The sequence below is a fragment of the Rhagoletis zephyria genome, unplaced genomic scaffold (genome assembly GCF_001687245.7).
Source record: "Rhagoletis zephyria isolate East Lansing unplaced genomic scaffold, Rhagoletis_zephyria_1.1 Rzeph_scaffold_00022, whole genome shotgun sequence".
NCBI lineage: Eukaryota > Metazoa > Arthropoda > Insecta > Diptera > Tephritidae > Rhagoletis > Rhagoletis zephyria.
In genome coordinates, this window is record NW_016157106.1 from 164,253 (window position 1) to 187,271 (window position 23,019).

General features: G+C 33.5%; 1 protein-coding gene across 1 annotated transcript in view; it reads left to right on the forward strand.

Moving 5' to 3' along the window:
- Positions 1-23,019, forward strand: part of 5-HT1A (5-hydroxytryptamine (serotonin) receptor 1A) — a 175,190-nt gene that overhangs the window by 97,745 nt on the left and 54,426 nt on the right. Inside the window, exon 4 of the mRNA XM_017615498.1 lies at positions 19,556-19,745. Coding sequence (XP_017470987.1) covers positions 19,556-19,745 — 190 coding nt within the window. The remainder of the gene's footprint in view (positions 1-19,555; positions 19,746-23,019) is intronic.

Consider the following 23,019-nt stretch of genomic DNA (forward strand, 5'->3'; position numbering starts at 1 on the left):
GGCTTTGTGACAGCGACAGCGAGCGCGACGACGGCATAGAGCTTTCAATGAGTGGAGAGCGCCTTTTGAATGCTCGCAGTCGTCGGGTTAATAAATGAAAGGCAAATTATAAACATCCTGCGCTTATGAAACGCACACGCGTACATACATGCAATAATTCATTTATTTGCCGTTTAGTAGATTTGTCAATGTGTCGGTGCTGCTGTTCATTTTGATCGGCTTTCATTTTGCATTTTGTGTTGTCTTTCCATATTTGCGATTTGCTTTGTATATTTATTAATATTCAGTTTTATTATAATTTTTTTTTACTTCTTATTTAGCCATTGATGTCGATTATTGTTTCATTTTCCAGTGTTGCAGCTGATATGTATACAAACAAACTCATTTGTGTGCTAATATGCATTTATGTAAACATATACTACATACATACATATATGTACATATACCAGTTATAGTATCTGTGCACTCACGTTTGAATGTTGCGTATACGCCACATTGTTCGTGTGCGTATTGTTGCTGCTTACACAATATTACTGTCAACAATGTCATCGATAATAAATAATAATAAATGATGATATTTAATGCTTTGTCATTGAACATATGCATTCATTTAGCTTTTTTGCTTTGGCCTATGCAAAGTCTGAGTAAGTCTTGTTTTTCGCTTATTTTTTCATTTTTTTGTTAATATCCTTTTTTCTGTTTGTCATGCGAGCTGAGCAAGTCCAGTCAATTTTTTTAGCGAAACAGTAGAAGCTTTTGTACGCCATAAATCATGAATTTTATGCCAGTTTTTCATCAACAGCAAAGACAATAATGTAAAATATGCACAAATACGGTGATAGGTTTACCGCCTAGTGTTTAAAAAAAGTTACTCAAAAAAGAAGGCATTGCAAAAAAGCATAGCAAGTATATAAATTTGGGAGCATTGCAACATATTTCTAATTTAATTTGTGGTTCTTTCAAAGAACTTGCTGATATTTCCAATATTTCTTTAGCTGTAGTATTTGCCGACTGTAATCAATCGTATGCGACATCTTGGCCAATCACATATATACATATTTTTTAGGAGCACCCCAACTTCCATTATCTTCTAGGGTTGCCAGAATTAAAATGTCGAAAGGGGTCCAACTAAGAACAAATAACAGAACAAGTAACACCGTGCTGTCACTCAGACCTGTACTTTTCCCACCAAGAACCCTGCCAAAATAATTCAAAAATAGTCAAATTTTTTTAACTACGTGCATATAGCATAGGAATATTGTACGTGTAATTCTAAGCAAATTTTCCGTAGAAACCATTGGTCTAAAATCAATACGGAGTTTGACAAATTGCAAAAATAGGTTTCGAAGAGAATTTGAAAATTCTCACTGTTGCGCTCTCTGGTGGAAGCTTTAAAAAATAATAAACGCAGGAATGGATTCCTCTTACCAAACCACCCCCTATAGCATGTTTTTATACAAAACTTAAGCGCTCCTTTTTGACACTACAGCAAAATGCTAAGAAACCAATTGTAGCAATTTGGCAAACTCAAAATTGATTTTAGACCCATGTTTTCTTCGACAAATTTTCTTAGAATTACACGTAGAGTTCTTGTGTACTATAAGCGCATAATCGAAAAAATCTTCCATATAAATTTACCCACTTAATTTACATATAACTTAAAAATATTACAGTTTTTTTTTTAATAATCGAATACCGAAACTAAAAAAATTGTATCTATGCATAAATGTAGATAAGTTTTTATGCAAACCAGTCTAAGTGCAAAGCGCCAACCAATATATATACATAAGTTAACATACTTACTTTCTTTCAGGCTAAAATTTGAAATTCTAAGACATTTATTTCCAACACCTGCTGTCTAATGCAATTTTGTAAAGCTAATTCCAATGAAATTGGATACAAGAAAAGGCTTTGATGCGAGAGCAGGCCATAGTCTATAGTCTTTAAAACTCTGCTATTCTGTGCAAATTACGACAACTTTTTGGGAAACTTCTGCCTGTTTCGTTGCGATTGTTTGATAGAGGAATTGGTGCGTCCTTCGCTAGTGAGGCATATAAGTAGATGTACCATCTATCTTGCTAGATCGTCAACTCTTGCCTTCAACATCTTTGGGCCTTTGTACCCAAAACGTATGTATACTCTGGGGTGCTAACCTTCGCAAAGTCTCCAAACAATCTTCAATGGTCTCCAAGTTGGTAGTATTTAAATGAGATTAGAACCTTATACGCTAAATATAAATGTTTGTACGCTAGATTTCCTCCAGTATATCTGCATCCTTTCTTATTGTCGAACTTACTATTACAATTTCACAGCAGATGATCAAATTGTTTTTGGGACAGAAACCGGTTAGAAAAGTGCAATTTTAGGAAAAATACATATAAAAGCGCTGACCGAAAATAACCATTGAGTAAGAAGATTTTTATTTTTACATTATTAAAAAATCGTTATTCTTTGATTTTTATAACGCAAGCAGCATTTTTATGACCGATTTAAATACATTAGATCAGAAGCAGCGGATATAAAAAAAAAATATAAAAATTCATAATAACGATAAAAATTTTACGAAATAAAACCTTCAAAAATAAAAAAAAAATTTCATCTGAATAAATGTGGCTCATTAAACACGCCGAAAGGCTTCCTTTCTAGCTGCTGCAACTTTTCCACTGTTTTACCATCACACTACACGTTTTACGCAGTCAATTTGTCTAGAGAAGGATACTAAAAACAACTACATATATACATACATATGTAAGTATGTATCACAGTGGGTGACTGTCTCAGGTAGCGTATACGCCTCGTATACTCTAACCACTCTACTAACTTTAAAATATGCTTAGTTTTCAAGTGTAAACTATAAAAATGATGGCAACTGCGCATCCAAATTATAAGTCAACAAACACGAGAAATATTTCATTTTCTCGCCGTCACTATGCAGAAATGGCATTTTTAAATTTCTAAAACATTTCATGCATACAAATTTCTCTGCTTCTACTAAGCACATTTATTCATTTTGCACATTTATGAACACTCCAATATATTTTATTAAACAGCAAAACCCACTACACTTTTGCAGTGATTGTTTCATAAATATTAAATTTGAAATATTTCATACGGAATTGTGCTCCACAAGAAGTGCTGAAACTAAATTTTATTTAAGAATTCCACCCACTTCATGTTAGTGAGTATAGAAGCAGACCCCGTCAACGCCACTCTACTTAATGGAACATAGTTTCCTTTCGTTTTTTTTTTTCTTCTTTTTAATCAACGCTGACCCACCGAGTAGCCATTTGTGTTGGGCTTGCCGTAGCCGTAGCTGTTCTTGATGAGCTGAGTTATTACTTTGCTGTTGTTGTTGAGTGGCGTATTTGTTTGTTTTGTTGTTTTTGGGGTTAATGGCTTTGTTGGTGTTGTTGTTTATGCTGTCTGAATGGCAACATAATGTAATTAAGTGCTGAACACGAACAAACTCTGATTTTTCGTGTAACATTTCATTAGCATTTCTTGCTTTTTTAAGCTTTTGCTTTGCATTCGCTTTTAGTAGGCAACTTAGGAAACGAGGCGTTGATGTGAAACGAAATCACTCAGTTGGAGGTTCGTAAGTATGATTATGACGCAAATATCAAGAGTCATCAAGTCAGAGTGGCGCTAAATAATACACACTTTCCGGGGAAATACGTACACACAAAATGGGGGGGGGGGCAGCGCAGGGTAAAGATTTATTCGTTCCCACGCACTTGTCTGTAGCAGTTAAATTAGGCGTTATTAACGTAAGACGATGTTGGGGGTTTGTCATGAGCATGAGATTTCGACATGATTGATTTTTAAAATAAAAATATGTAAAAAAGAAAATTTTCCTTCGGCCAATTAATGAAGAGAAAAGAGCTATCTGTTTTTCATACCCGAGCATATTAGTGCCCAAAGGTTTTGTAGCCTTGTTTGCATAACGGCTGTTTGTAACGGCTTTAAGGAATCGAATTAGATGTAGTTATATGTATATACCAAAATTCCAAGAATGAAAAGAGAAATCACTTAAGCCTCTCCCTCCATGCGTCCGATAAAAGTATCGGAAAATATAAAGATACAAATGAAAAGTTAAATATTTAAATAAAAAACGGTGGAGACAGAGATGTATTAATAGATAAATATAAAGATAGAGTCAAAGAAAAATATAAAACTAAAAATGAGATGCGTTATGGTATGTTATGTTATGTTGTGCTATGTTATGTTATGCTAAGTTATGCTTTGTTGTGTTATGTTATGTTATGTTGTGTTATGTTGTACTAAGTTTTGTTGTTTTAAGTTACGTTATATTACGTTACGTTATGTTGTGTTATGTTTTCTTATACCATGTTATGTTTTGTTGCTCAACGTATTTCACCTCAACTCTTCTCAGGTCACCTCAACTAACCTCACCCCATCTCACTTTATTTAATCTTAACTCAATTCACCTCAATTAACTTCAACTCAACTCACCCCAACTAATGTTATTTCACTTCAACTCACCTTTTCTCACCTGAACTCGTCTCACCTCGGCTCAGCTCAACTCACTTCAGCTTACCTAAGCTCACCTGACCTGAATTCACTTCAATTCAATTTTCTTCACAATGGCTCAACTCAACTCCCCTTAATTTGAGTAGTTGAATTCCAACTGCTTGGAAAACACTAGTTTCACTAAAAAGGCATTCAAGTCTCTAAAAATCTGATAGTAACCACGTCTCAGAAAAACAAAGTTCGCTTCTCCCTAACTAAGGCTTCTTTCCTTATTTTTCAACATTATAAAAAACATGCAATGGTATCGTTTGTTTGTTGGAAGGTAATCTTTAATGCGAGGGAAACGTATTTGACGTTTTTAGTTGAGTTTTTCGCATAAGCATTCTTCTGCAAAATTACCTGCAGCACATCAATAATGCTGCACATAATAATACTTTTTTTTATTCTCAAGTCTTTTTTTAATTCTCTCATAGTCTTCGCCCATCAACTTCTATTCAAGCACAAACTCTTAAATTTTATGAAATCCACTCCAAAACGAGAGCGTGCTGTTTTCAACTCTACATCCACGGCTTTACATGTTCGCACCCATTCTCACTCCCTTCTTCTCCGCAAAAACGGCCACCCGTGACGCTAAGTATTTGTTTTCATTTTTGTGAAAAATTACCAAAATTGAATTTAAGTCAATCAATTTATCATCAACAAAACAAGACAGTATACAGGACGAGAAAAATTGTACGTAGAAGAAGCAAAATGAAATTGAAACGCTGCCGGCGGCGGTAAAGATGAATAAAAAAAAAATTAGCTGAAATTTGCTAACAAATGAATGCACTACAAGTGATGAGAGCGGCAGAAGCTTTTCTAAGAAGCCAAGAAGTTTTGGAGCAGTTAGAAGAGCGGTGCAAAGATGCTGGCTGCTAGACTACATACCGTCTTTTGCCCGCACAGTAGTGGGTAGCTATTATGTTCTTCTTCTTCTTCTTCTTCTTCTTCTTCGCTGCTCTGCTTTTTAATGTGAATGCTTTTCAATGGCGGTATTGTCGTCAAGTGAATGATGAATTACAAAGCATTTATTGAACGTAAACAATTTCAATGCGATTTTCATTTTACATATATTACAAAGAAAAAAAATATGAAAATAAAAGAACACCAGCATTAATACTTATGTAAGTATGTATTATTATTGTAATGAAGGTTTTTAAGATATAAAAATTCTGAATCAAATATTAATAAAAGCATGATTGGTTATTTTTGATTGCCTCCAATCGCTTGACATAATTATTTATGATGGAGATTTTGTATTTGTGATTTAAGCGAACGGCCGCTTTTATGGAGTGGCAGGAATGTACTTTTTTGATTAAATTATTAAAGAATTTTTAATTTATTTCAAATAAGTTTATATTTTTCAGAAATTTTAAATAACGAAAATTTAATTTAATCCACAATGAGAGTGGTTTTCAGCCCCTGTGATTCAAGGAATCAAATCAATTACATTGAAATGCTATGGGCATACTAACAAAACAAATTCTGTGTCAAAGTGAATTTCTTCCATAAAATAAATGAATGCACGTTAATAGATCGGGACAAAAGTTGACGCAATGGAGAATGAAAAAAAAATCTCAAAAGTTCAAGTATAACTTGAAAAAAATTTTGACTTCTATTTTATCCAATAATTTTTTTTTTTTTTTCAAATTAAATACTTAATTTTGTTGTACGCTATGAAATAAATCTCAAAAAAACACCATTTTCTAATATTTTCGCTGACTCTTTTATACACTTCAAAATCGAAGTATGAAAAACGATTGTGAAAACTTTTGAAGACCACCCTCAGTGGACATCCAAGAAAAATTGCTCGGGAACTAAAAGTAAGTCCAAAAACTGTAACAAAACTGTTGAAGAATGGCCGTCAGTGACCAAAACTATAAAAACAAAATAATTACTATTTTGCAGAAGAACACCAACATTTCGGGCAGTAAACTGTCCCAAAAGGTGGAATGTTCCGAGTGTTCTATCCGCAAGGCAAAAAACGGGGCTGATCTCAAGACGCTCAAAGTGCAAACGGTTCCAGACAGAAACGCTGTTAAGAATAAAGGGGGAAAACCCTAGGGGAGACGAATACAAATCTTTATACAAATAAGAAGAAGAAGACTAAAGATAAGGTTGATATTAGGCTTAATAAAAATGTCTGCAATATGAAGCGAACAAGAAAGTGTGGCGCAGGCGCACCAAGTTTTTTATTTTTAGTTTTTTTTTTTAATGTTTTTTTAGGAAAGTTTGTAGGTTTCAAATTTTGTTATTATTCGTGTTTTTGTTATTGTTTTTGCACCTTCCAGCAGAGTTGTTGTAGTTTCAAAATTGGTTGGAAAATGATTCAGCCTTACCCAAGGACTGACTATTAAAGAGTTCTTACAAACAAAGGTTTATGAGAAATTGTCAGCCATAAAACTCTAATGAAAATAATTTTTTGGTCTACTAATTTTGTGTAATTTTGAGTTGTGCCACTTCTGAATATCGGTTGTGCGATATGTGCAACTGACATTCGTAATCAGACAATTTAACTGCACTAATTTAGTCTTCATACATACATCTACATATCGTCGTTTAAAGTACAAAACCGCGACATTGGCTGCCAAAAATTGGATTTGCTCTCACAAGCTCTTGGCTCAATCCTTATCCATTCGTCCTGAAATATACTAGCCAGAAATGCGATTGCTTTATAAAAAAAGAGAACCATTTTGAAATATGAGTGGTTTTACGCTCTAGAAAATAATTTCTACAAGTTCACATACGCGGTTTTGCATTTTGTTGTTACGCGGTTTTGCACTTTAAACGACGATATATATCTTCCTTTTTATTTGTTTTCAATTGTTCCCTTTTGCATTCCTCGCCTATTTTGATGCCATCAATTGTGTGTAATAATTCATTAACAATAGTTTAGTCTCAATTGTTGATCGAACTATTTCAGTGCAAATTCAAGTGCAGTCGAATGCACTTTGTGCAACAATTAATTTGTAAATAACAAAATTCTTAGCATTTGCTTTATTTGAAGCACACAAAAAGCATAAATTTCGATTGCACGGTAATCAAAAGCTTTCCACTCAGTTTGTAACAGATTATTGAAAATTTTACTCATTGTTATTACATACACAACAGCAATTCTGTGTTTTGTTTTGTTGTTGCTATTAGTTATTCTGCACTTCAAGTACTTTTATTTATCGCAGTTTTAAACTGTTGAGTTGCTAATGCCACCCACCCCACGGCTCCTAGCTCCTGGCTACTGGTATCGACAAAGAATGCGTTTTTATTGCAATCGTGTTGAAAAATATTTTAATCTAAACAGAAGAGAAATTAAAAATACAGAAATAAATAACGTAAAAGAACCGATTTGCACCGCTTTTTGTTATACACAGAGAGAAATACGAATCCTTAAATGCAGATTTTCATCATTTTGGGTAGAATGAAGTAAGAAATTATTTCTTTCGAGATTGCTTAAAATTTTTATGTGGAAATATATATTTAAGTACCAGGTTGCCCGAGCTTTGCCCGTAGTATATATACTCTTTAAAGTTTTCCAGATTTGGATAGCTTTAAACAAAAAATAAAAAATTTGAATTTCGATATCTATTGAATAAATTTTTTACTCTAAAATTTAGGTGGCAACCCTATTCCGAAATATGCTGCAATGAATGGTAAAAATCTTGGCCGTATATGTACTGTGTAACCATAAAAAAATACTGATTGAAATAAGCAAAATAAAAATTTGTATTACATAGAAGCGTGGTAACCCTGATGGAAAATATTTTCTGACCAAAGTTCTCAACAATACCTTTCATTTGATATCCACATTGCAATATTTAGATAAATTCTAAGAGATAACATTTTGTGTATAGGAAAAGCATAGTTAAAGAACCTTCTCTTGGTACCCATGAATAGTAATATTTCACCTTTTTTTTCTAAACAAAAAATTAAATAAATATGCGACTAAAAATAGGTGGCAACCCTATTCAAAATATTTTTGAGTTTGGGATCTTTAAATGACCTTCCATTTGATAGCCATATTATGATGTTTTAATTAATTTGTAACTTATTTCGAATAGGTGGCAACCTGATACGAGTCTTCTCGGAGATAATGCCTATTCAAATAACCTTAAATCCAAAACATTATATGTGTACAAAAATTCATCAAAATCGATATTTTTTTTTAAATCTACCATAGAATTATATGGTCACAAATTGTTTTTATTTTGTGAGAAGAATTTTTGAGCTCACTAAGAAACGAAAACGGCCCTGAAACATCGAAGAGCGGTGGATGTGGTTGAGAAGAAGGTGGTAAAAGCAAAATAACACTATACTTTATTTGTTTACAGAGATGTATTAAACAATATCACAGAATAAAAAATATATAAAAAGTATGTACCACATCTGCATATGTATATAAATTTAAATTTCTTCGAATACTCGAAGCATTGTAAATAACACGAATACTGTCAAACTAACTTATAAACAGTGTGCCCAGTTTATACTTTTCGAAATTTCATTTAGCATATATCTTAATATTGCAGGCTCAGCTTCGTGGCTTTTTGTAGCTTTATTAAATTATCCAAGTCGTTATGCCTGTTCATACGGAACGGCTTAGCACTAGGGCATTAGCACTAGGATTCTGGATCCAGGGATTCCGGGATCCCGAACACCCTTGCATGTCCCGAAATCCCGGGATTACAGCTCCGGGATTCCGATATTTTTACTGGCTCATTTACATAATGAAAGAGATGTTAAAAACGAAAAAAAAAAAATTAATTTAACATGAAACACGAGAAATACAGAACACCAAAATTTTTATTCAAAGTGAACTTGAGCCATTTGCGACGAAAAATCTGGTAGCAATTGAAAACACAACAAGCTTTTACAGTGTGGCAGAGTTGTTCTTCATTTTACTTTGTTGGCCTTTTTTTGGAAAAGGATTTCTGCAAATATGAGTAAATGTTTATGACAAATAATGTATTTAGATATTTTAGAATAAAAATATTTAAACATCAAATTACGTACTCTTATACTAAGAGACATTATGCTCCCCTAAGACCAAATGTGGTGACAACGAATCTGTGTGGTTTGGAAAAGGCGAACCTACTGTAAAATGCAAAAAGCTGTTATAAAATGGATATCCCGAAAAATCTTGATAAAAAGCTTCAGGATTGAATGCCTTACTTAGCACGTATACATATTTACTGTAGAGTAAGTATTTGAATACTTCGACGACATCAAATATCTTGGTTTAACGAAAATAACCAAGTCTAATTTGGCACTGAAGCTACGACGTCATGGACATGCTTAGTGCAGCGAATAGAAATATAGCGGCTCTGCTGGCTTGGTTAGTCGTTTGAATGGGCACAGACGCTGCTGGTGGTAGCAGAGGAAAAGGAAGGACTCGCCTGCGGTAGAAATGCGAAGTGGAGAAGAACTTGGATGCACTTGGCATTTGTTATTGTAGTCAGGGGGCATAGAAGAGAAGCGATTGCCGTGCTCTATTGAACTCGGCCAGGATAGCTTAGAAGGTTACAGCGACAAACAAGAAGGAAAAGAAAAAGAGCCATATATGCCTATACTGCTCTTTTTGGTCGGTCATGGGGTCTCAGCTCAAAGATAGCATAGTGTTGTTTACACCTCCATAGTTTATAACCAATATTTCTACATAAATTTCTATACAAAGTTTTCTTTTCACGTATACGCCGTGTAGCAAATAAATAAAAATTCATGCAAAAACTTACATATAAAATAAATCAATAATAAAATTTTAATCTAAAATAAAACCTTAATATTATATAAAATTTATTTAAACGTAAAACTTTATAAATTTAATTAACAATTTAAATAACAAAATTTAAGTAATACACATAAACTTAAAAGTCCTAGTATTTAAAAGTTATTAAATATTGGCGTGGAAGATTTTTACACACTTTTCCTTATGCACATATACATATGTTGCTTTCTTCATGTATATAATAATTTTAGAATGAATGTGCCAATAAAAATTGTAAAAATGGAATTTTAGTTTCTCAAATCATAGTCATATTTTTCTCAGTTTAATTTTTTGCATTTACTGGCACACTAGATTCGTTCGTTATGGCAAGAAAAACATTGTGGCTGTTTAATTTTACCATTTTGAAGTATCTTACGTTATTAAAATGAAAAAATCATTAAATACCAAAAATTACAAAATAGCTATGAGAGATATTTTGCTACATTTTTGCTTAGGTGCTTTAAAGCGTGTGCTACAAATTCGAAAGACGGTAAACGAAATGTTTTGTACTTGATTTGAAAGCAAATTGAATTGCTCCGATTTAATTTGAAAAAAAGATTTGCGTGTACCAAAAAAAATCTTCGAAGGGAACTTGATTTTATTTAAGAGCAAGATTGCCGAAGAACGTTTTGTTTGCGGGCTTAGCGAAATTAAAAATATAATCGGTTACTTCTCAGCTTGAAAAGGTTGGCCACATTCCTTAGTTGTGGCAATATCATAGTATTATGAATATATGAAGATATATGAATAGTGAGTTTTTTAGAGTATTCCATGTACATGAAAAACCCGGTTTATTCGGTAAACAAAACTTCGGTTTATTCGATATTCGAAAAATCACCATTTCAGAAAAAAAGGCCGAAAAATTTATATTTTTAATTTAAATAAGTACTTCAGTTAATTCGAGCTTCTAATCAGCCTCCGCGTTAGAAATAATTTCTTATATGTTATTGCGTAAAAATTTTATCGAATTTTCAAAAAAACTTGAAATCCAATCAGCAATAAATACATATGTACATACATATATGCCAATCAAACTCTAACATTTTCATGTGCAAATAATCAAAAAAAAAAATATCGTGATTAATATTTCAGCGTATAATTTTAGAGGGAAACCACAGCAGTAAGCAATGCAATGCTAATAACAAATTAGCTGACATTATTTTCATTTGCGGCTACACTAAATCTAAAATTATTCATACATATGTATGTATGTATCATGAATACTTCTACTTTCGATTACCATCATTTGTATATTAATCAATAATCGAACGTTTGCCGTTAACCGCAATTGTAATTCTAAATTAAATATTGATCCCCCGTAGCGGCTGTGACTGCAACATTTCATAAATAATAAATAATGCAGGCGATTATTTTTGTTTTTTTTTTGTTGGTGTAAGAGTGCGACTATTGGCGTTGACATTTAAACAAATTATCACTTACATGCATACAATAACAACAGTACATTTTTCATATTGTTGGTACAATTTATCAATTAGTTTTCATTGTAATTTGTCGGGAAAATAATTTGACCGTATCTGCCCACGCGCATTTGTTGACAGGCGATTATTTTCCTACCCTGTAGTCAAAACTATAAACTAGCTGGTTATCGGGTTACAGCCGAACTAGAATTTTTAACCGACTTCACAAAAAGGAGAAAGGTTATCAATTCATCGCATAATTTTGGCCCACCGCATAATTTTGGCCCATGTTAACCGATTTCTATAATTCTTTTTTATAAAGGAAAGGTGTTACCTCACAGGTGGTTCCATATTACTTTGGTTCAAGTCCGATCATCAGATCATGAAGAAATTAACGATAATTTTGTTTTTTGCTTACAAATTACCTGCTATTTTACAGCTTACTTACGGGTTTTCATGTCCCGGCCGAAGTACTTTTCAAAAAAGTGGAAAAAAATGGTTAAAACAAATGTCTGAGCGAAATTAAAGGTTAAGACATATATACATATTTGAATTTCATGGGAAATATTTTCGTAGAACATTTCAACCCATCAGTTCCCACCTTAAAGGGTCGTTTTGACCCTTAATCGTTAGAAGACTGATATATTCTAGAAAATAGTTTTTGGGAAAATTTTACTAGGGATCTCCTCAGGCAACAACTTCATGCCACCAACATAAAAGTTACAAAAAAAAATCTTAAAATTTAGTTTGGCTGTTATTCCTTCTTGGCACAGATTTTTTTTTTTTTTAATTTTATAGATACTTTGACGTTAGTGGTATGAAGTTTTGGCCTGAGAACACCCTTAGTAGAGTAGTCGAGTATCTTCCGTTGTGCTACTCAAGTTGATAAACCTCATAAGGCTAGCTGTCCACAAAACGCATTAGTCACTAGTCCACAAAACGCATTAGTCCAGGTGTTTCCACAAAAGGGAAATACGTTCTAAGATACCAACTCCAGAGCTAGGGTATATTACATCCCCTTTCGAGTACCGCTGTAATGCTATTAGAATACATGCGCTGATCAAATGGAATGAGACGATGTTTGGGCATTTTAGAATTTTGGAAGATCTTTCAGTAGACTTCAGGGGAGTGGATTACACAGTCGCGCCTACTGTACTAAAGAATTACTTCCAGACAAGGATCCCCTCAAAGGGAGAGTAGAAATAGGATACGGTCCTGATCTCGTATTCAGACTCAGCAGCCATCTACACTGATGGCTCCAAGTTGGATCTGAAGATAAGAAGTTTTCGTCTGCCAGATCTTTGCAGCATTTTTTCAAGCTAAAGTGACAGCAATCAAGGAAGCTGCAAGATGGCTGATCGATTCTTCTATTAATTTGCATGCAGTGACTAGCTTCTCTGATACCCAGGCAGCAATCAAAGCACTTAATTGTGACAAATCGTCGTCGAGGATTGTCATGAAATGTAGACGTACCCTGTAGACGTATGGCTGCCAAATCATAGAGATGGAACGGGCAACTGTGTTGCGGATGAACTGGCAAGAAAAGTCACCTCTGCAAACTCTGGTTGGAGAATAATTTTATCGAACGAAGATGGTCTGCGGAACCCACGTGCAGGACAGCAAGGCATATTTGGCCTATGTTAGATAAGCGCAGGTCTTGCCCCCTCTACTCCGCTTGGAGCAACCACAGCTCCGGCATGTAATCGAAAGGGTAGGCCATTAGTTGTAGGCCATCAGCTGTGCCACTGTCCTGCATTGCCGAGGGCTCGTCTTCGCTCATTTCTCCACTATTTTTTTGAATGCTTGGTTGAACTTCACAAATTGGTTTTACTTCTAAGTCATGAAAAGGGACGTTGTGATTCTCTGATATGGTATCACAATGGGCCCACATTAGCCTAGGTATGTCCTACTCCTGTGCTGGATAAGGACGGCCAAGTTAATCTAACCTAACCGAATCTAAGGCTCGAAAGGTATTTAAGACAGAAAACTGACACTTTTTGTGTAAATGACGTAAATTTATCCCTTACTAGACTTGTGTTAACCAAATTTGCTACCAACCAATGTCAGTACATTTTGTGGCCAATTTATGGAGACGACAATTATGCATAGCTTATTTTATTCAATAATTGAATGCAGACTAATAACTATGAATTGTCTCCAGCGAATTGTATGTAAATAAAAACACATATACATCATTATTTATTTAAGGAATAAAGATACTTTTTTAAATACTATGTATGTACTGTAGGTATATTTTCCCACTGGTCATGCAATTTTCCATATATTTACATATGTATGTGTGCACGTATGCATATCACAAGCACGCCTTTTCACCTGAATGCACGACATTTACATAGTTATATATTTTCATAAATATACGCAATTCGTTGGCTGCAGCCACAGCAACATTGCCACAGAAAACAACAACAAACACAGCAAACCAACTACTCAGCACAACTAAATTGACAGCGAATAACAATTACGCGCCACAAAAACAGCACATAACCGCGCTTGCATCTGGCGTTATGAAGAATAAACACAACACGCCTGAATGACGGTGTTAACATTGCTGACACGCCTCCTTTCCACACTTCCACACACATGCATCGCTCCTTCCAAGTTGATGACATGACTTGGTTGCAATTTTTTTGTATGCACTTCATGTTTACATGTAGAATAAAATTTCCATATGCAATTTTTTATGTTGTATTTGCTGTAAATGTGACAACTTTGTACGCGTCGCCGTCGATGTCGATGTCGACGTACTCATACCCAACCGAAGGTGACACACAAGGAAATGTGTGGCAAGTTGATGGGCCCTCGCTACCTGTATGGGCTGTAACTGTAACTATAATAAAATTGCATACTTAATAGCCGGGTGCAACGCAACGCAAGGCAACGACACGATACTGTCACGTGTCAGTGTGCTTATTAAACAATTATCGCGCAGCCACATACACACGTGCACGAGCACACAGGTGCGCTAAGTGCAACACATTTATCCAAATATCATGCGGGCACTGATGTCCACATCAACTGGGCGTTTCGCTGGGCGCTCACAACAAATTAGCAATGGCGGCGAAGTGTGCTACATTCGATTTATGCTAATTGCCTGGCAAATGGCCAAATGAAAGGCATACGCTTAACAACGTACGCGATCCAATTAAATTTTCTCACGAACACGCGATGTAAATTTATAAAATTTGACAATTTTTCCTATGTATGTGAAAAATTAAATTCATTTAGATGCTAAAAGCTGCAAATAAATATCAAAATGCTTTTTATTTAATTTTAGTAGAATTTTTAATATTGTCTCAGGCGATTTTGACTTCGCGTTAAATGAATGATGCGTTTATACCGGTGATAGGCAGCGGCTGGACCGTGGGCAAAGCTTTTTTAAGCTTTCTATTTATAAATTTTGTATAGGCGCGTGTAGAGTAGAAGCTCTCTTTGCACATCGCACATAACACAACGGATTTGAAAACAAATACGAGTCAATACACTGCGAACTGAGTCAAAGCGCCATATGTGTCGGTATAAACAAGGTATAATATGATAATAGCTAATATGCAATTGATTAAAAATTACTTTCAATAAAGAATTTTTCATTTTTTTTTTTAATTTACCAAAAAATCGCGGCGTTTTTTCATATGACCCAATATTTTTCAATATATTTTGTTGTAATCTTTATGCACTCAAGGCTCTTGGCTCTGTAAGCATCACATAATAATCTTTATATATAATACGCGGAGGGATTTCTTGTCCAGGACGAAAGACTTGAACTGTATGTGCAAAAGACTTTTACCTTTTTGAAAAGAGTTGCCACCTTTTAAAAAAATGTATTCAATTCGTTTAAAAAAATTAATCAATTATTACAAAATGGGTATCAATCGAAATGGTTTTGAAAAGCTTTATTTCTTAGCTGAATTAATGGAGGGTTACCACATGTTTCAAAAATCATATTAAGTAAGAGAAATATATGTACCATATGGGTGCCAAGGGAAACGGGTTTCAGAATGTAGTAGTTTGAAAATATTTTGACGAGAGTTGCCACCTACTTGGAATGTCGAATTTAGCTTACTTATACACAAGTTATATGAAATAGCAAATAATGGATGTCAAACGAAGGAGTGTTAAGAAATCTTTAATTTTACCGCTAAGAATATGTTTGAGGGGTTGTAAGAGGTTTCCCACCTATTTAGAAAATTAAATTCAAATTATTTAATAAGTTAAAAGAATTCTTAAAATATGGGTATCAACCGAATGGGGTTTGAAAATTCTTTATTTCTTAACTGTATTTAGCGGGATTCATTAGTTAATTAAAATATGTATCGCAATGTCCGGCGAAGGAAAGTTAACAAGGATAAGGCTTGAAAATAATTTTGAAGAGGGCTGCCACCTACACATGAATTCATGGCAATGAGATGACCGACGAGCTAGCCAGGAACGGGTCGGCTCTGGATGTCTCAGAGGCAGAGGAGATGCTTAAGTTTCTGGAAAAAAGGTGGCTAATAGTAGGTGGAAAATCTACAATCCAGTAAGGTCAGCAGAAATCTGTGGCCTACCTTTTGCGCAAAACGCACTGCACTTCTCATCAAACTCAAGCTCTTGCAGGGCAATTCTGGCTAAGATAGTAAAAAGTCTTTTGTGAGATAAATGAAAGACAAATGGCAAAATAGTTCGAAAGACTTTTGTTATTCTAGCACAAAATTGTTAGAAAAACAGCTTTCTCATTCACCATTTGTGGTGAAAAGCTGTTTTAATGGCCGGGAGCTCCGAGTCGAGTCCTCGGGCAGCGGAATTTTTTTTTTATTTTAATGTTTTTTTAAGAAAGTATAGTTTAGTTTCATTTAATTTCTATAAGCTTGCTTTTGTTTGTGTTTTTTCTCCTTTAATTAAATTGTTTTTTTCTTAATTTAATTATCCTTTAGTTTTAGATGTTGTTTTTAAAAGAAGTATATTTTGTTAATTCGATTTAATTTTTAGGAACTTATTTTATTCTTCTTCTTTTTCACATTATTATTTTTTTCTTTCTTTAGTTTCATTTTTAGATTTGTTTTTTTTTCTCTTTAATTGCAATCAACATTTATAAACGTACTTCATTTAGTTTTTCTTTTGTTTTTGTTTCATGTTATGAAATGAAAAATACATTTTTTTAATTTCATTTAATTTGTATCTAATTTTTTTGTATTTTTATTTTCTTTCAATTTTTAGATTTTGTTTTTAAAATGAATTTATTTTTTTAATTATGTATATTTTATTTGTAAGTACTATTTATTCGTTTTTGATTTTTTTTTTTCTTTTTTTAATGTAATTTTTGCATCTTATTGTTTTAAAAATAAAAGAAACGTATCTATTTAATTTCATTTTATTAAAAAAAAAAAAGATTCAACTTAGGTTTGCTTTTGTATTTCGAAAGACTGTGGTGAGTTGAAAGACAGTTACCAGAATTTCCTTGTAAAAACTATCACTCCAAAAAGAATACATTTGATATATTTATTTCAGAATTTATTTCCAATACATATTTCCATTATATCTTCTCTCACTTAACAGCTGTTGAGAAAAATTGTCTTTATCTTCGGAAAAAAGAAAGCATATTAAAGCTGTAGTGACAGCGATTTGAAAGGAATACTTTTCTTAAGGGATAAAATGTAGTAACTCCACATATTAAGCCCACTTTAGTAGTTAAAAAATTTTTTTTAATTTCTGTTTAATGTCTGCTTCATTTTTCAATTTTTTAAAACTTGCGTATACTTCACTTTTACGCAAAAAAAATCCTTTTAATCCTTTTGTTCAAAGGCAAAACAACAAAAGCGCATCCCTTACAATTTCCGCCGACCCACATAAAGTGAAATGTCTAGCTGGAGGCGTAGAAAACGTATTTCATTTATTTTTTTGTTTGTTTACATTAGTGCTTACTGCAAAACACTCATAAATGTACGGCATTGTGGCACTAATGAAAATCAAAAATTCACAAACAATGTTAAAAAAAGCGTTGTAAAATCGACAAAAAAATTTATAAATCCGGCCGAAAAAAAAATAACAAAACAAGCAAGCAGCATTGTAACTGGGAACACATGCAAAACTAACTATCGAAAGTAATAGTTGTTGCAATAATTATTGCAGGCTGTGGCAAAGACAATGTCTACATACATACATACATATGTATGTACATACAAAAACACATGTGAATGTTGCATGAAAATTATTCAGGCGCAAAATAAAAAAATAAATAAAAAATATGTATGTACATACATGCATGCATATATAGATTGCTCCAGATCTTACATACATGCACACGCGCAAGAGTTATGGCCGTTCAGTTATCGTATTTATTTCCATTTCGAAATTATTTTAGTAGACCTTGAGCTAGCAAAAAAAAAACACAACCCTGCGAAATTTAAATTTTGTTTTCGACCTAAAAAAATTTTGTTAATTTTTTTAATATCTATGTGTGTTAAATTAAAATGCATCTTGCAATTTTTTCTAACACGTCGAGATTTTTCTTATTGATGATTAACTTGATCAGCTTCCTTAACTTGACAAATTTCGATAATCCCGTAAATTTTTATAGCACCATAACTATCCGTAAATTTCGAAAATTAAGTTTCAGTGTTTATAAAAACTACGTCCAAATGTTATTCTTAATATAATTTTTTTTTTAATTTGCCATTTTTGCCATGAGAAAATTTTGTTGAGCCGTGTTATCAGGGACATGCAGAGTGTCTAAATTTGGGAACTCATCTTTACTCCTTTGTTGTCAGCGCTCCGTCCGACGAAATTCGCTCAGCCATTTTTTTTCTGCTTACACTTTAACTAAACACAACAATAACAACAGAAAACGTTTTTTTTTTAATAAGTAATTTCCGTTTCTACAACCAAACATCGAAAAGAAAGAACATCCCTAATATTAACAACAACATTTCTGTTTATACAGACATATGCATATCCTTTAAATTACCTCCTCCTGTTTTTTGTGGCTCAAATTCAAACATTGGTTTAGAAAAGTGTGCGCGGCAACGCGATTTTCTCGCAAACAATGAGAAAACAAAAATTTGGTAACCGACAAAAAAATTGTAAAAACATTGACGCAAGCCGATTTTTTATAAGTACAATCTCTGCGTTAGCATGTGCAAAAACGTGGGTGGGTGGGCGTGTGCGTGCGTGTGTGTGTTTACTGGCTGTATGAGTTTTTAATGCCGGATATGCTAACTGCATACCAAAGTGGTAACACTTTACAAAACGACGTTGCGCATTCGCGTTGCGGATGTACACAGTTACTACTAACTACTACATACCACTCCGTCGCCAATCATGGCTGCCGGCGGTGATACTACAAAGGCGTTTCTCTGCATTTATTCATGCATTTTTTTCTTTTTGTTACTTTTTTTGTCGCCTTCAGTGTCAACAGCGGATGTTGGCTTGGCATGATTCTATATCGTTGCAAATGTTTATGTTACAAATTGTTTACGTTTTTTTCTACATACGCGCATTAAACCACATGCATATGTACCTACATATGTAAATTTATGTTTTGTTCTCATTTTTTCTTTACTCCTTCTCGGTATAAAATTGTTACAGATTAAAAATTTTTATTTAAATTTAATGATCGTCACAACACTTATGTCACTTGGCCATTTTTACAGTGTTTGGTATGCGAAAGTGGAAAGTAATTACTTTTGCAATCGATTCTGGACATTTTATACAGCTTTTGTTTGCAGTGTAGCTTTCCCTAAAATTTTAGCCATTATCTATGTAGTGTAACTAACTTACATAACATAAAAAAAGCATCCAACGACTTCTTTCCCCAAGGCAAAAACAAAGTTTAACTATTCCCCATTTTTATTTTCAGATATTGGGCGGTGACTAACATCGACTACATTCACTCGCGTACAAGTAAGCGTGTCTTTCTTATGATATTTTGTGTTTGGTCGGCGGCAGTTATAGTGTCGTTAGCGCCACAATTCGGCTGGAAGGATCCCGATTACTTGCAGCGTATAGAACAACAAAAATGCATGGTTTCACAGGATGTTGCATATCAGGTGAGTTTAAACTGTTTAGTGATGAGTGGTTAGAGGTGCCTACTAGCAGGCTTTTTTTAAATGGCGTTCAATACGCTTAGTTCTAGCTGATCAAAGTCAAAATTTTGTCGAATTTTTGCGATTTAAAAAAATCAAATTTTGTTAAACCCTGGTAACGATTTTTTTTTTTTAATTTAGAGTTTTTCTTCACTTTTATGGTTTTTCGTTGATAGAATATTTTAAGGGCCGGCCTAACTAGTACCAACCTGCTTTCAAATGTAGAGGATCACACTGTTTGCCCGTACGCAGTTAAGAAGAAGGCTTTGAATAACCAAGGATAATTGCAAAAAAAATTAAATGTTCCTGGGCCACACTGGAGAAGTGAAACTTACGTTACATATCTATTTTGTTTCATAATCAATACACCCACATACATGTATACAAACGGGTACATACATACATACATCTGATTTTGCTTAAGGTTATATTTCTTGCCTTTTTTCTGTCTAGATCCCTACTTTTACCTCTGTTCGTTCTAATTATATTTTTGTTATTCTATTTTCCTTTATCTTTATACTCTATCGATAACAAAATCGATAGTAACATCCAACAAAATATCGATAACAAAACCGATAAAAATATCTATAGCAAAATCGATAAAAATATCGACAACAAAATCGATAAAAACATCGATAACAAAATCGATAAAAATATCGATAATAAAAATCGATCAGAAAATCGATGAAAATGTCGATAACAAAATCGATAAAGAATCGATAACAAAATCGATACCAAAATCGATAAATAATCGATTATAAAATTTATAAACAATTGATAACGAAATCCATATTAAAATCGATAAAAAATCAATGACAAAATCGATGACAAATTCGATAAAAATATCTATAGCACATTCGACAATAATATTGGTAGCAAAATCGCTTCGAAAACCGATAAAAAAAAATCGATAAAGATATCGATAACAAAATCTACAGATCATAGATAACAAAATTGACAAGAAACATCGTTTAGGAAATCGAAAAAATATCGATAATAATCGACAACAAAATCGATAGGTAATCTATAACAAAATCCATAACTAAACTAAAAAATTCGACAAAAATATCGATAGCAAAATCGATAATAATATCGATACAAATTTCGATAATAAAATCAATAAAAAAATATCAATAACCAAACCGATAAAAATATCGATTATAGCTATAAGTCACGAGTATCCCAAAAATCTTTAAAATCCCAAAATAGGTCCCAGAGTGAGTCTCTGAGTCTCTATCTATATCGTTTTCTCTATAATTACCTTTATTTTAATATTTCTTCCTCTATCTTCATCTTTACTTTTATCGGTATCCTCATCATCATCTTCATATTTTTCATTATATTTATCTTTGTTTTTTCTTTTATGTGTATCATTTTCTTCATCTACATATTCCCCTTCACTTTTGTCCCTATATATGTAAGCAAAGTGTTTAAATTTACCTTGGTCTTCATTTTTGCCTTTATCTTTACGCATATTTGTTTTGGTTTTTATTTTTACCTTTGCCTTTATCCTTTTCTTTATCTATGTATGTACGTAATCACCTTTACTTTCATTCTTGTATTGGTCTTTTCTCAAGTGTTATTCTTTAACCTTTTATTATCAAGTTTTTGTTATATTAATACTATGTGCAGCAACTCACAGAGCACTTGTTTCAGACCCAACCATTTCTGTTGCACCATTTCCGTTGCATCATTTCCGTTGTACCATTTCCGTGTGCCATTTCCGTCGAAGCTCCACTTCAAAAAGATATTTCTGATTACGTTGTCGTATTTTTTTCGATGTAAAGTGTTCGATGACCTTTACCACATACCGTTACCGTTGAACAGTGTCGGCTCTTAAAATCAACCGCAGAGCTAATGGAGCCACCTTTGGTTGTCTTGTTCAATGAAAACAGATTTGAGCTATGGTTCATTTAAATATAGTTTGCTTTCAAGCATTTTGAACACGTTGAATTGACTGACCAAAGATTAGCTGCCTTCCTCGTTCAGGGATTAAGTAGCTTGTAGCTCGTTAGCAATACTGTTTCGCAGAATATTTCTATTTGATTTGTGATTAAATTCGTCGACGAATAAGAAAGTAAATTTATTTTTTATTTGATTGATCAACCAAATAAAAAAATTAATTTATCTTCTCGAAAATCGAGCTTGCGGCTTTTTAATTAGGTAGTCTCGAATCAAATTTATTTTTAAAATTGAAGTGTCCGAATTTTGGCAGGTATCATATCAGCTAGACTGGAGATTGTCGCGAGAAGCGCCGAGAGAGCTTTGGAGCTTTGCGTCTGGCTGGAGCGCAAAACCTTCTATTTTGCTTTTCACCTTTTTTTACCTACACTGAGGGAAAAAAATATTAAAATCAAAAAGAAACGTAATTGATCTTACTATAAACGTCAACGAAAGTACTGTATATTGGTAAATATTCAATTCAATTACGCGCATATTAAAATGACCGCGTTCGTACTGAAAAAGCATTCGTGAAGTGAATAGTCAAGACAAAAACTAAAAAAAAAAATTTAATTTGCATGTGGCCTGCCGTGGAATTCGAACCCGACCATCTCCGGATATCAACAACTTGTGGCAAGCATCTTTGCGCACTCAGCTACACCCAGCCATATAAATTTGCCTTCAAATGTTGAATATCCATCAACACCCCAGCACGCGATTTGTACGGATAAACATGTATGTACTATGTATGTATGTGTGTGTGTGTTGTCACCGCTCTCAGAGCGGCGCTCTGCATGCATGGGTTGCGTATTACACTTACATATGCATACTGAGATGTGAACAGTCAAATACGTGCGTAATAAATTTTGTATGAAAATATTATTTTTAAATACGAACATTTTTAAACGATAATCTATATATATAAAACAAAGTCGTGTTAGTTACACCATTTATAAGTCAAGAACGGCTGGACCGATTTTTATGATATTTGTTTCTTGAAATTGTCTACCTTCCGAATAGCAGAATAACTATTAAAACAACCGCTAGGTGGCGCTGAAGTCGAGTTATTAGTAAAACCCGTATTGATGGTCCGATTCGCCCTATATTTGAGATATGTATTGACAATAGGAAAAACAATACCATTGCAAAAAAAAGAGCCGCTAGGTTGCGTTGGAGTCGAGTTATTATACTAAAAATCGTGTTTATGGTCCGATTATCCTCATATTTAAAATATGTATTGATAACAGGAAAAATATTTCTTTTGAAAAAAAATTTCTGCCAGGTGGCGCTGAAATTG